The sequence below is a fragment of the Lagopus leucura genome, unplaced genomic scaffold (genome assembly GCF_019238085.1).
Source record: "Lagopus leucura isolate 7727_CA_CO unplaced genomic scaffold, USGS_WTPT01 253-2_obj-0_obj, whole genome shotgun sequence".
Classification (NCBI taxonomy): domain Eukaryota; kingdom Metazoa; phylum Chordata; class Aves; order Galliformes; family Phasianidae; genus Lagopus; species Lagopus leucura.
This window is the reverse complement of record NW_024965738.1, coordinates 18274-30360: the sequence shown is the minus strand read 5'-3', so window position 1 is coordinate 30360 and position 12087 is coordinate 18274. Positions and strand designations below refer to the sequence as shown.

General features: G+C 60.1%; 2 protein-coding genes across 2 annotated transcripts in view; both read right to left on the bottom strand.

Annotated features, from left to right (window-relative positions):
• Positions 1–653: 653 nt before the first annotated feature.
• On the bottom strand, positions 654–8314 carry MCOLN1 (mucolipin TRP cation channel 1). The gene is made up of 14 exons (XM_042892794.1): positions 8268–8314; positions 7983–8182; positions 5733–5900; positions 5489–5648; positions 5217–5304; positions 4488–4584; positions 4309–4408; positions 4104–4210; positions 3553–3702; positions 3234–3335; positions 2802–2924; positions 2361–2567; positions 2117–2247; positions 654–1830 (listed from the first exon to the last, which is right to left on the bottom strand). The coding sequence occupies exons 1-14, from the start codon at positions 8281–8283 to the stop codon at positions 1794–1796; spliced, it is 1686 nt and encodes a 561-aa protein (XP_042748728.1). The 5' UTR covers positions 8284–8314; the 3' UTR covers positions 654–1793.
• Positions 8315–8953: 639 nt separating this feature from the next.
• LOC122192271 (cytochrome P450 4F22) overlaps positions 8954–12087 on the bottom strand; it is a 7282-nt gene continuing 4148 nt past the window's right edge. Inside the window, exons 7-12 of the mRNA XM_042892793.1 lie at positions 11423–11489; positions 11223–11352; positions 11017–11150; positions 10866–10930; positions 10688–10770; positions 8954–9181 (exon numbers count right to left, since the gene is read on the bottom strand). Coding sequence (XP_042748727.1) covers positions 9004–9181; positions 10688–10770; positions 10866–10930; positions 11017–11150; positions 11223–11352; positions 11423–11489 — 657 coding nt within the window. The 3' untranslated portion in view covers positions 8954–9003. The remainder of the gene's footprint in view (positions 9182–10687; positions 10771–10865; positions 10931–11016; positions 11151–11222; positions 11353–11422; positions 11490–12087) is intronic.

The window sequence follows — 12087 nt, the reverse complement described above, 5'->3', positions numbered from 1 at the left end:
GCGGGGTATTACCCTCCCCCCCCCCCCCCCCCCGCACAGACCCTCTCCTCAGAGCGCTCCTGCCCCCCTCTCCCCCCTGCCCTCACCAATTGCTTCCCGCCCCGCTCCGGCCTCGGCGGCGGCTCCGGGAGGTCATGGTCCCTTTAAAACCTCCTCCCGACGTCTCTCTGTGATGACGTAAGCGGAAGGAGGGCGGAGAGCATCTAGGCGACGCCGCCATCTTCGGAAGGTCGACCGGGGGAGGTAAAGCCAGCAGCCGCCATTTTGAGTGCGGCGTTTGTTTTGTGACGTTATCACCACGCGCCTACCCGAGTGTTTTCATCCCCGGCGCCATCTTGGGAGTGGCAATGGAGGGCGGCGCGTGGCCCAGAACCCTGAGGAGGGGCTTAAAAATAATGGGGGGGCGGGCGCGGGGGTAAACCCGGGGGCACCCCAAGCTGAACCCATAGGGCTGACACATCGAGCTGAGGGCACACTAGGTGACAAGACCCCCCAAAGAGCCCCCTGTCCCCAGGGTCCCTTCCCTCCCACGTGACAGCACAGTCCCCAGGACCCCCCATCAAATCCCCCTCCCCCCCCACTCCCACGGGCACCCCGAGGTGCCAACGAACCCCTCCTCCACGTGCTGAGCCCCACAGCGCACAGAAGCACCGTTTCCCCTCAGCTGCTTTATTCCCCCAGGCTGAGAACAGCCGCAACTCGCTCCACAAATGAACACGGCCTCCCCACGGCAGCCCAGCTCCCATCTGCAGCCATTTCAGCCTTCCTCAGCACAAAAGCCGTGCCTGGAACAGGCAGCTGTTGGCTGCACTCCAGCACAGAGCAGCTGCCTTCAACCCCCCCCCCCCCTTCCCCAAGGACAAAAAGCTTCTCTCAGCCTGGGCTGTAAACACGCAGCCCTGTGCCAACAGCACAACAGAGCAAGCTGCAGGGAAGGCAGGAGGACACAGCCTGGCTCCTGGGCCTGTGGTTGGGATGGGACAGAGGCATGAGACACAGTGCTGCAGACCTTTGTGCCTCAACAGCCCCTAAAATGGTTGAGGGGAAGCAGGATGGAGAGAAGGATACCACTCCAGTGCAGCCAAAAGGGCTCTGGGCTCCTGACCGTGGGCACAAATGGGAACCTGATGTCAGCAGGTGGCTCAGGGCTCGTCCCTGTACTTATTCCCAAGGTGCTGATGGCCCCAAGGGGCTGCAAGTGGCTGAGAGGCTGCCGGGCTCAGGGGTAAAAAGCTCCAGCTGCATCTCTGATTCAGCCAACGGGACGCTGGGCTGCATGATAAGGGTGAGGATAAGCGTCCAGGGCAGCCAAAGGGCTGTGGAGCTGTAGGACAAAGGCCAAGATGTGTCCCCAGGGCACTGCGAGGCTCTAGGCAAGTTCAGGATGTGGCCCAATGGCAAACTGGACTGGGGAGCGAGGGCAGGGATGAGTCCAGCACACAGCTGAGGGGCTGCAGGGCTTCAGGATGAAGCATCAGCCGAGTCCTCGATGCAACAGAAGCAGGGCTGAGCTCCCAAAGCCCCTAAAACACAGCTGGGGGGCTGCAGCTCAGCTCCCGAGTTGCTGCCAGGCTGTAGTTCAGCATTGGGAGCACAGAGGCACAGCGTCCGTGGAGGCAAAAAAGAAATGGCAGGACAGGCATCCATCTGTGCAGCCCATCGCCTGGGGGGCGTCCATCTCTTCTCGCTCCTTTGGGGCCGGTGCCGAGTCATTAAAAGCAGACGATAAAATAAATTAAGAGGGCGCGCAGCCAGCAGGAGCGTGGGGCACCTGGAAGTGCTGGGATCCTCCCTCAGTTCACCAGCATCGCGTTGTCCTGCAGAGGAGCCCTGCAGGGAGACAGCAGGGGTGAGATCTGATGAGGAAAGCAAGCTTCAAACAGAGGCAGCTGAAGGTGGCAGAGAGCCACGAGGCAAGCAATGGACAACAGAGCAGCACCGATGGGCACAGATACAGTCAGGGGTCCCCCAGGGGCATTTTGGGGACGGCAAGATGGATGTTGGTGCCACAACACGGCCCGACAGGGCTGGAAATCACAACCCACGTGGCACCGGCTGTGCACAGGAGCAGCCAGCAGTAAAGAAGGGCTGTAAATTCTCCCCTCCCAGCACTCACCGTTCACAGCAGCAGAACACTGAGCAGGTCGAGGCGCTGTCACGACGGTACTTGCCCGACTTGGGGCTGTCCTTGCACTCTGCAATGTAGGCGTGGAGCTGGGACACGGGTGTTTCGCCCTCGCATTGGTGCTGCAGAGGCAGAACAGGGACAAGAGAGCGCTTCAGCTGCACCAAGGGGGGACTCTGCCCCACGGCAGCGCCCTTGAAAAGAGCTCAGGATCTCGGCTGGGGCGCAGCCTCACCTTGATGGTCTCGTAGGAGCCGGTGATGAGGGCGATGAAGAGGCTGAGGACCATGTAGATGAAGAGGCTGATGAAGGTGTACAGGTAGATCTGGCTGAAGAGCCACACCAGGTAACTGTTCTGCTGCATCTCGGCGAAGGTGACGAACATGTCGTCCCCGTTGATGAGAGAAAAGAGGCATTCAGACACCATGGAAAGGGACCGGAACTGGGATGGGACAAAGCAGCCGTGTCATCTCCTGTCCCTTCCACTGCCAGGCTGAAGGCTCCCAAAAAGCCACTGCTCCTCAATAGCCTGCAGAGCACCGCAATGGGAGCCTGGTCTAACCCACAAAACAGGGCCCACCTCCCCCTAAATCACAGCAGGGGCCCCGAGGTGGAAGGGAGCCCAGAGGTGGGTGAAGCCCACCCAGCCTTGTTGCAGAGGAGCTGAGAGAAGCACCTTGACGTGGTACGGCCCCAGCACGATCCATCCACAGAAGCAGTAGCCCAGGTAGATGACGGCCACGCAGCAGCAGAAGCGGATGACATTTGGGAGGGCCACCCTCAGCGTGACGATGAGGATCTGGTGGGCAAAAAGCTGTCAGGGTTAACCTCCATCCTTCGTGGAGGTGGGGAGAGGGGAACCCACGCACTCAGATGGGAGAGGGGAAGGGGACCCATGAGCTGAGTGAACGGGGACAATGCCCACAGAGGGTGGCAGCAGGGACAGGAGGTGAAGCATCCTATGTGACCCCACGGTGCCCAGCAGAGCAGGGCACGGAACCGGGGACATGCACAGCAGCCGTAGGATGGGCCCAAGGGCCACCAGTTGTCTCTGTGCTCTTGGAAACGTCCCCCTCGGGTGACAGGGCACCTCCCCAAAGCCACTCACGTTGTACTTTTGGAAGAAGGTGAGGTAGCGAATGACCCCGACCCAAACCAGCAGCGTGGAGGTGCCCAGGAGGATGCTGCAGACGTCGTAATCAGCAAAGTTCTGTGGGGACAGAGGTGACGCAGGGCCTGAACCAAAAGGAAAAGGGGACTCGGGGGTCCCACCTGGGCCAGGACCCCCCCAAGAGGAGCAACCACCATCAGAGCTCTGCTCACATTAAGAGCACAGCGTGCTGTGGGCCCCCCCCAGAGCGGGGGGACATCCACAGCAATGGCCAAAACACCAAAACGCACTCGGGGTCTGCATCCCCCCCCCCTACCTTGGACTCAATGCCGATCTTCATGATGGTTCCCAGCACGGTGAGGACATCGCTGATGACCAGCAGGATGTACCAACCGTTGAGGAACTCCATCCTGTCCGACAGGCACACGCTCTGCTTGTAGCGGCGCTGAAAGAACTGACTGAATTCCTGCGTGGGGAGGAGAAACCGGGGTCCTCAATGCATGGGGGCTGAGTGCTGCCCACCCCTCAGTACCCACGGGAGGGGAAAGGACCCATCAAGGCTGGAAAAGACCTCCAAGATCATCAAGTCAACCCCAACCCACCCCCGCTATGCCCACTAAGCCACGTTCCTCAGTGCCACCCCTTGGAGACGGTGACCCCACCACCTCCCTGCGCCTGACCACACATTTTTCCTAAACCCAGGCAGGAGCTGTGGCTTTGTTTGAGCACCCTCATGCTACAAAGGCATCCTGAGACACAGCAACACAGCCAGAATGCTGAAAAAAATCCAGTTTGGTGGCAAGCTCAACCCCACGAGCTCTAACAGGGACAGCAGCTCGCATGAGCGCTGCTTCCCCCCTCACTCACGTGCTGCAGCATCACGCCCCTGACGATGGAGCGGGCGCAGAGGATGAAGGAGAGCGAGCAGACGAGGATGACGACGACGTCGAAGAACAGCCGGAAGGAGTTGTCACCTCCAGGAGGCACAGGGACATCAAAGAGCGGCCCCAGCCAGCACGGCCTGCCCTCTGGGGACAGATGCCACCTCCGTCGCCACCGACGCAGCTCCTACCTCGGCCGAAGACGCTGTGGTCTTTGCACTCCTTGATGTCAGCCCGGTTGTCGAGGCGGATTTTCACCCGGCCGCTGTGCGCCTTGTTGTCAAACGTGATCTGGGAGAAGGGAGTTGCTTGTGAAACTGGAGGGACGACCCCCAGCCCTGCGCCAGCCCTGCTCACGGTTTGCACTCACGGTGATGGTGAAGGTGTAGCAGTCTGGGATTTCGTTGTTGATGATGGTCTGGATGTTGATGGCTTTCAGCTTGAATTGGATGGTGACGTTGATGAGCCTGTGGGAAAGGGGGAAAATATTCATTAAGAGCCCTCCTGGGGCAAGTCCAGAGTGCAACACAGCCCTGCACCAACCCCCAAAACGCAGTGCTGAGTCAAACAGCCGCAGCAGTGGGGAGATGTCTGCTTTGGGGCTGTGCACAGCCACAGGAGAAGGCATTGGAGGGACAAACTGCAGCCCCAGCATCAATGAATTGGGCTTTGGGGGGAGCTACGCTGCATCTCTCAGCAGCAGCAGCACTGCTGTCCTTCTGTCCAGCACCACCACCAACACATGGAGCTGAAACAACGACCTGATTGTGCTGAAAACCTGCTCCTGGGCCACCAAAACAAGGCAGTTTTGAGGGAAGGAAACAACCCTCAACCCTGAGTATTGCAGGGTAGAAACGGAGCCTCGGGGCCAGCTCTGCAGCCAACACCGACGGAGACAGGGCCGGAAAGCAGCTGCTTCTTGTGCAATCACTCTGGTTTCACATCTCCCCCGGCCCAAGGGTAGATTTGTTTCTCTCCTATGAGGGTTTTAAGTGGTTTTTCATCCTGGCAGCGAGCCTGAGGCTCAAAGCACGAGGAAGTCCACAGGTCGGGCACGTGCTCAGCACCTGAAGGCTGCAGGGAAGGCAACGGCCATTACTTGTGAAATTTGAAGGTGAAGTTCTTGTAGCTGCGGTCCAGCTCTGGGGGCAGGGGATGTGGGTCCTCGGGGTCCACTCCCAAGCAGTCTGCAGGGAGGGAGAAACACCTTCAGGGAAGCCCGAAGACCCCAAGAGACCCCGCGGTCCTTCTCAAATCCACAGCGAGCAGCAAACCAAAAACCCACGGCGGTCACAAATCCCCCCCCTCCCTCCAAGACCCAGAGATGCTGTGGGATGGCTGAGCTCAGCCCCAGCCGTCCCTAAAACCAACCTGTGACAATCTTGGGGTCGATGTTGAAGGTGTCGTTGGCCGGATCGATGCGCCCCCTGCGATAGTACTGCTGGCACAGCATGAGGGCCGACTGGTTGCCCCCGCTCTGCCCTCGCACGTAGGCGTAGCGGCCGATGGTCTCGTTGGGAATGGCCAAGTACTGGGGAAGGAGATGCTCTCAGGAGCTGGATGCCTTCCCAAGGCGCTTCCCTTCTCCACAGCCCCATTTTCTGGCGGCTCTCACCTTGTCCACGGCATAAAACACGCGCTCATAGAGGTCGTGTTGGGTGTAGACAGCATAGGAGTCGTCAGCGCCGTCCACGTAGTCCTTCAGGAAGAGGTGCTTGAAGGCGATGGTGTTCTCCTCCTTGAAGGTCACCACCATCTGGTTGCTGAGCCCAAAGAGGATGAGCTGACAGATAAAGGGACCAGGATTAAATCCCGCACCCGGCGGCTCTGTGAAACGGACCCAAAAACGCAGCCACGCCACCCCAAAAGGTGGAACTTGGTCTCCCAGGAAGGAGAACGGCATCACCCTCTGCGTGGGGGTCCTGAGAAGACGAGGAGCAGCTCCGTGTCTCCAGTTCTCCGCCTGTTTTCCACCCAAAGCACTGCTGATTTCCTGCACAGCAGGGACCCACATGGGGCTCCATGGGAACCCACACGCGTCCCTCAGTGCCACCCCAGGCACAACAGCAGAGGGAGCGCCGATTCCCCACCTCTCCACCGGCATTTTGCCCTGCCCACGCGCTCTAAGCCTTTTCCCACGCCGCTAATTACCCTGTGTTTATCAACAGGAGACGATTACACTTCTGTAGATCAGCACAAGAGGCTGCTGTCAGCACGAGGGGTGGAGACAGGACGGGTCAAGGGTGACACGGGCAGCCCTCACATGCCAGCTTTTTCCTCCCTCATGACTACAACCCGCTGACTCCAGCTGTTTTTCTCTGCTACCCCCACGAGGGGGGCGGTTTTCTTTCTGCCTTTCTTTCTAGGGGCACCCCAAGTGTCCCCAGACACTCCAGCCCTCTCCTTTCCATCATCCCAGTCACTCCAGGGACACTCAGACTGCCTGCAAGGGCCCAGCGCACCCCACAGTGTCCCCACATCTACATCCCCACGCCCAATGCCCGCCTCAGGGGTCCCCTCCTGTGCCCTGTCACCCCCACATCTCCTCACTCCACGCTCAGGGCTCTACGCATCACTCAAGTGACCCCTTCCCTTCCCTTTGTGCCCAGTCCCTTGGTTTCTCCTATCCCAGGGCTCCTCTATGACGTCCCCATGCCCCAAAACATTCCTGCACCTCCCCCAGTGTCCCCATGCCCACAGTCCTTCGCTGTCCCTTTCTCAGTGTCCCCAAGCCTCCTCGTCTTCAGTCTCCCAGTATTCATCACCCCCTCCATGGCATCCCCAAGCCCCAGGGGCTAACCCCTCCCCCCCCTCCCCCCATCACTGTCCCCAGGACTCCCAGTATCCAGTGGTGTTCCCAAGACTCAGGGCCACCTCACTCCAGCATCCCAATGCCTTCTGTCCCTTCAATATCCCTTTTTTGGTGTCCCCAAGCCTCCAGGACTCCTCAGAATCCCAATGCCTGCTGTCCTTCCCTGTTGTCCCCAAGCCCCACAGCATCTCTGCCCATCTTCCAGTGCCCACTGTCCCCTCAGTGTCCCCTTCTTGGCATCCACAAGCCCCCAGGACTCCTCAGAGTCCCATTGCCTGCTGTGCCTTCCTTCCTATCCCCAGTCCCCACAGCATCTCTCCCCACATCCCAATGCCTTCTGTGCTCCCAGTGTCCCCTTCTTGGTGTCCCCAAACAACCAGAACTCCTCAGAATCCCAATGCCTGCTACCCACAAGCCCCAGAACTATCTCACCCCATGTCCCCATGCCCACTGTTGCCTCAGTGTCCCCTTCTTGGTGCCCCCAAGCCCCCAGGACTCCTCAGAGTCCCATTGCTTGTTGTCCTTTCCTTGCTATCCCCAATCCCCAGAGCGTCTCTCCCATGTCCCAGTGCCCACTGTCCCCTTAGTGCCCCTTTCTTGGTGCTCCCACAGTGTCCCCAAACCACCAGGACTCCTCAGAATCCCAATGCCTGCTATCCTCAAGCCCCAGAACTATCTCACCCCATGTCCCCATACCTTCTGTCCCCTCAGTGTCCCCTTCTTGGCATCCCCAAGCCCCCAGGACTCCTCAGAATCCCAACGCCCGCTGTCCCCAACCCTCAGAGCACCCCTCCCCACGTCCAAACGCCCATTACCCCCTCAGCGTCCCCTCTCCACAGCCCTGACACCCCACACCCACTCTCCCCCACTGCCCCCATACCCAACCCCCCTCCGCAGTGCCCCCAAACCCCACAGCTCCCTCGCCAGCATTCCTACGACCGCTGCCCCCTCCTCGGTGCCTCCACCTTCCACCCTCCTTCCTCTCACCGCCCTCCTCTGGTCCCCCCCCGCCCCGTTCCCCCATTCCGCCCCCCAGACGCCCCCCGGCCCCACCTGCACGGTGACCAGCAGGATCTTGGCCAGCTGCAGCCCGAGCTTCACGGGCCGCCGTCCCCGCGCCCGGTACTTATCGCAGGGGCTCATGAAGAAATACTTCAGGCGGCGCCGCAGCTCCTCCTCCTCCTCTTCCTCCTCCACCGCCGGAGCCTCCGTCGCTCCATACCCGGGCGCACGGCTCAGCAGCCGCTCCGTCTCTGAGGGGATCGGGTGGGTGAGGGGCCGGCACCGCGCGATCCCCCCGCCCCGCTGCCCCCATCGCCGCCCGCGGCCTCCGCTCACCGGATGGGGCCGCCATGACGCCGCCACTGCGCGGCTTCGGCCGCCCCCCTCACGTGACCGGAAGACACCGCCCCGCCCTTTGGCCAAGCCCATTCAGCCCTAACCTCCCCCAATCGCTGCTAAGTATGCCGTAGCCCCGCCCATTGGTTGCTATGCTACTGTAGCCCCGCCCACTCGTTGCTATGGTAATGTAGACCCCCCCCACACTCTTTGCTATGATACAGTGACCCAGCCCACTCGTTGCTATGGTACCGTAGCCCCGCCCCCTGGTTGCTATGGGACTGTAACCCCGCCCATTTGTTGCTATGATACCATACCCCCCCCCCACACTCGTTGCTATGACGCAGTGACTCCACCCACTGGTTGCTATGGTCCCATAAACCCCGCCCACTGGTTGCTATGCTCCCGTATCTCCACCCATTCGTTGCTATGATACAGTGACCCCGCCCACTGGTTGCTATGATACCATAGCCCCGCCCACTCGTTGCTATGCACTCTGGTGATGCTGCAGGACAGGAGGGCTGCTCTCATGCTCCACCCCCTGACCTCTGACCCCTCCAGTGCCCTCTGACCCCTCCCCACGTCCCATCCTGTCCCTTGCGTGCCCCGTGCCCCATGGACGTCCCCACCACCCAGGCCAGCCTCCCCTCCGCCCCACAACACCACCACCACGCCATTTTGGCTGTGCTGCCATTTATTCCTCACTTGGGCAGGACTGTCCCCACACCCCCCCTCCTCAGGACATCCCCGACAGCGGCTCCAGCTGCAGCCAGAGCCCGTCCTCGGCACGAAGGATCAGCTCCGTCCTGCGGCGCACCGGCCTCGCCGGGTCTGGCCTGATGGCGAAGTGTGCGAGGGTCAGCGCCACCACCACCTTCAGCTCGGCCATGGCGAAGCTCTGCCCGATGCAGTTCCTGCCACCAACATCCCCAAGTCACCACGGGGCCATTGCTTTCCCCATGACCATCTCTGGCCGCCACCACCTCACAGCCAACTGTCCTGATGGCCACCACCATCCCATTTTCCACACCACCACCCCATAGCCAACATTCCCCATGGCCACCATCATTCCATTGGCCATTACCACCAATTTATGGCCAACATTCCCCATGACCACCATCCTACTGTCCACACCACCACCCCATAGCCAACATTCTCCCCATGGCCACCATCATTCCATTGGCCATTACCATCACCTTATGGTCACCAACCTGTGTCCAACATTCCCCATGGCCACCATCCCATTTTCCACACCACCACCTTATGCCCAACATTTCCATGGCCACCATCATTCCATTGGCCATTACCACCCCCTTATGGTCACCAACCTGTGTCCAACATTCCCCATGGCCACCATCCCATTTTCCACACCACCACCCCACAGTCAACATTCCCCATGGCCACCATCATTCCATTGCCCACACCACCACCCCATGGCCAACATTCCCATGGCCACCATCCCATTATCCACACCACCACCCCATGACCAACATTCCCCATGGCCACCATCATTCCACTGGCCATTACCACCCCCTTATGCCCAATATTCCCCATGGCCACCATCCCATTATCCACACCACCACCCCATGGCCAACATTCCCATGGCCACCATCCCACTATCCACACCATCACCCCACAGTCAACATTCCCCATGGCCGCCATCAATTCCATTGGCCACACCACCAAATTATAGCCAACATTCCCCATGGCCATGCCAAACTGTGTGGTCACCATGACAACCACGGAGTCAGGGTGACAACCGCCTGCCATGGCATCACTGTCCTGATGACCAACACCATTCCATTGGCCACTGCCACCAACCTACAGCCAACTGGTCCAATGGCCACCGTCATTGCATTGGCCGTACCACCACCATATGGCCAAATGTTCCCATGGCCACACCAAAATATGTGGTTCCCATGGTGACCACAGAGCCAGGGTGACAACCAGCCCTTCTTGGCATCACGGTCTCCACGGCCGCCACCATTCCATTGGCCACTACCACCACACTTTGGCCAACTTTAACACGACCACAACAAAATGTCTGGTCCCCATGATGGCATCAAGGTGACAACTACTTCCTGGGGTGGTGGGGGTGGCACATGGGAACACTTGTGTCCCCCCCATGGTTCACCTGGGCCCAGCGTGCTCCCATGGCCACCACCACCCCCTTGACTACACCACCATTCCCGTGGCCACATCAACATCTGTGGTTCCCATGATGACCACAGGATCAAGGTGACAACCACCTCTTCTTGGCACGACTTTCCCCACGGCCACCTCCATTCTGTTGGCTGCACCACCATGCTACGGCCCCCCGTGCCAAAATGTGTGGTCCCCATGATGGCATCGAGGTGACAACCACCTCCTGGGTGCTGGGGGTGGCACGTGGGAACACTCGTGTCCCCTCCATGGCTTACCTGGGCCCAGCAGAGAAAGGAATGAAGGCCAGTGGGGACCGTCCCTGGCTGTTCTCTGGGCTGAATCTCATTGGGTTGTAGACCTGGGATGACAAGGACACCAGCAGACGGTGGGTGACATGGAGGTGGTGACAGGGACATCCCGCTGTCCCACGTCGTGGTGGACTCGTGGCTCTACCTGTGGCTCGGGCCAGATATCCGGATTGTGGTGGGTCCCGTAGATGCTCATCATGCAGATGACCCCTAGAGGGACAGAAACGTCTGCATTACGGACGTGAGACAAGGAGGGATGGGGACAATGGGGACATTGTGCCCCACATCAGCCGTACCCTTGGGGATGACGCGTCCATCACGCGTGGCGATGTCCTCAGTGCAGCGCCGGGACACGGCGGTGACGGGCGGGTGCAGGCGAAGGCTCTCCTTGATGCACATGGTGGTGAAGGGCAGGAGGGACAGATCCTCCCTGGGGGGCAAAGGATGGTGGCGCCGCGTTCCCCGAGCTGCGTGGCAGGGAGGAACGGTGGGGATCTCTCACCATTCGATCTCCTCCACGTCCCTGCCCTTGAGGAGCTGACGGACCTCCTGACGGCACTGCTCCTGGTAGTCTGGGTGGTGGGCCAGGTTGTAGAGCAGCCAGGCCAACCCGCTGGCCGTCGTGTCGTGCCCTGTGGGGGCATGGGGTGAGTGGGGGGGACAACACGGGGTCCCCCATGGCAGCAGGTGGCCTTCCCTCACCCTCGAACATGAAGGTGTCAGCTTCGGCTGCGATGTCCTCGTCGGACAGAGTGTTGCCGTCCTCATCCTGCAAGGGTGACAAGTGGCAAGCAAATGGTCTCCCGGTGGCCACCATGTGACACTCAACCCTCTCCAACACCCTCGTGGCCACCAACAGTCATCCCGGGGCAACCAGAATAGGGCCAGTCCTTAATATGGCCACTGTTACCCTCATGATCACCACGGTTCTCATGCCAACAGTCTACAGCCCCATGGCGCCAGCATCCCACTGGTCACTACCACCACATTACAGCCGGCTTTCGCTGTGGCCACCACACTGCAGCTGCCAACCCTTCCAAAGGCCACCAGTGTCCTGCTGTGACCCCCACCATACGGCCAAAACATCCCACGGCCACCACCATTCCCTTAGTGCACACCATCTCCTCTTGACCCCCTCATCTTACAATCAACCTTCCTTTCGGCCACCTCACTACAGTCAATCTCCTCCGCTGTCCCGACCTTTCTTTTGCTCACCACAATCTCCCTAGGGCCCCTATGACCTCCTCCATAGCCCCAGCCCCACGGCCACCGACCTCCATAGTCCCAACCCTCCCCTTGCACACCATGACCTCCTGATAACCACCATGCCCTCCCTATGGCCACCATCCTACAACCAACCCTCCCCA

Bases quoted from the DNA above. Each gene is read 5' to 3' on its own strand.
- MCOLN1 (XM_042892794.1), bottom strand. The intron at 5,305-5,488 runs GTTGGTTTTAGG...CCCTCCCTGCAG, and splicing joins CGACCCCAAGATTGTCACAG to ACTGCTTGGGAGTGGACCCC. The intron at 1,831-2,116 runs GTGAGTGCTGGG...GTCTCCCTGCAG, and splicing joins GTGTTCTGCTGCTGTGAACG to GGCTCCTCTGCAGGACAACG.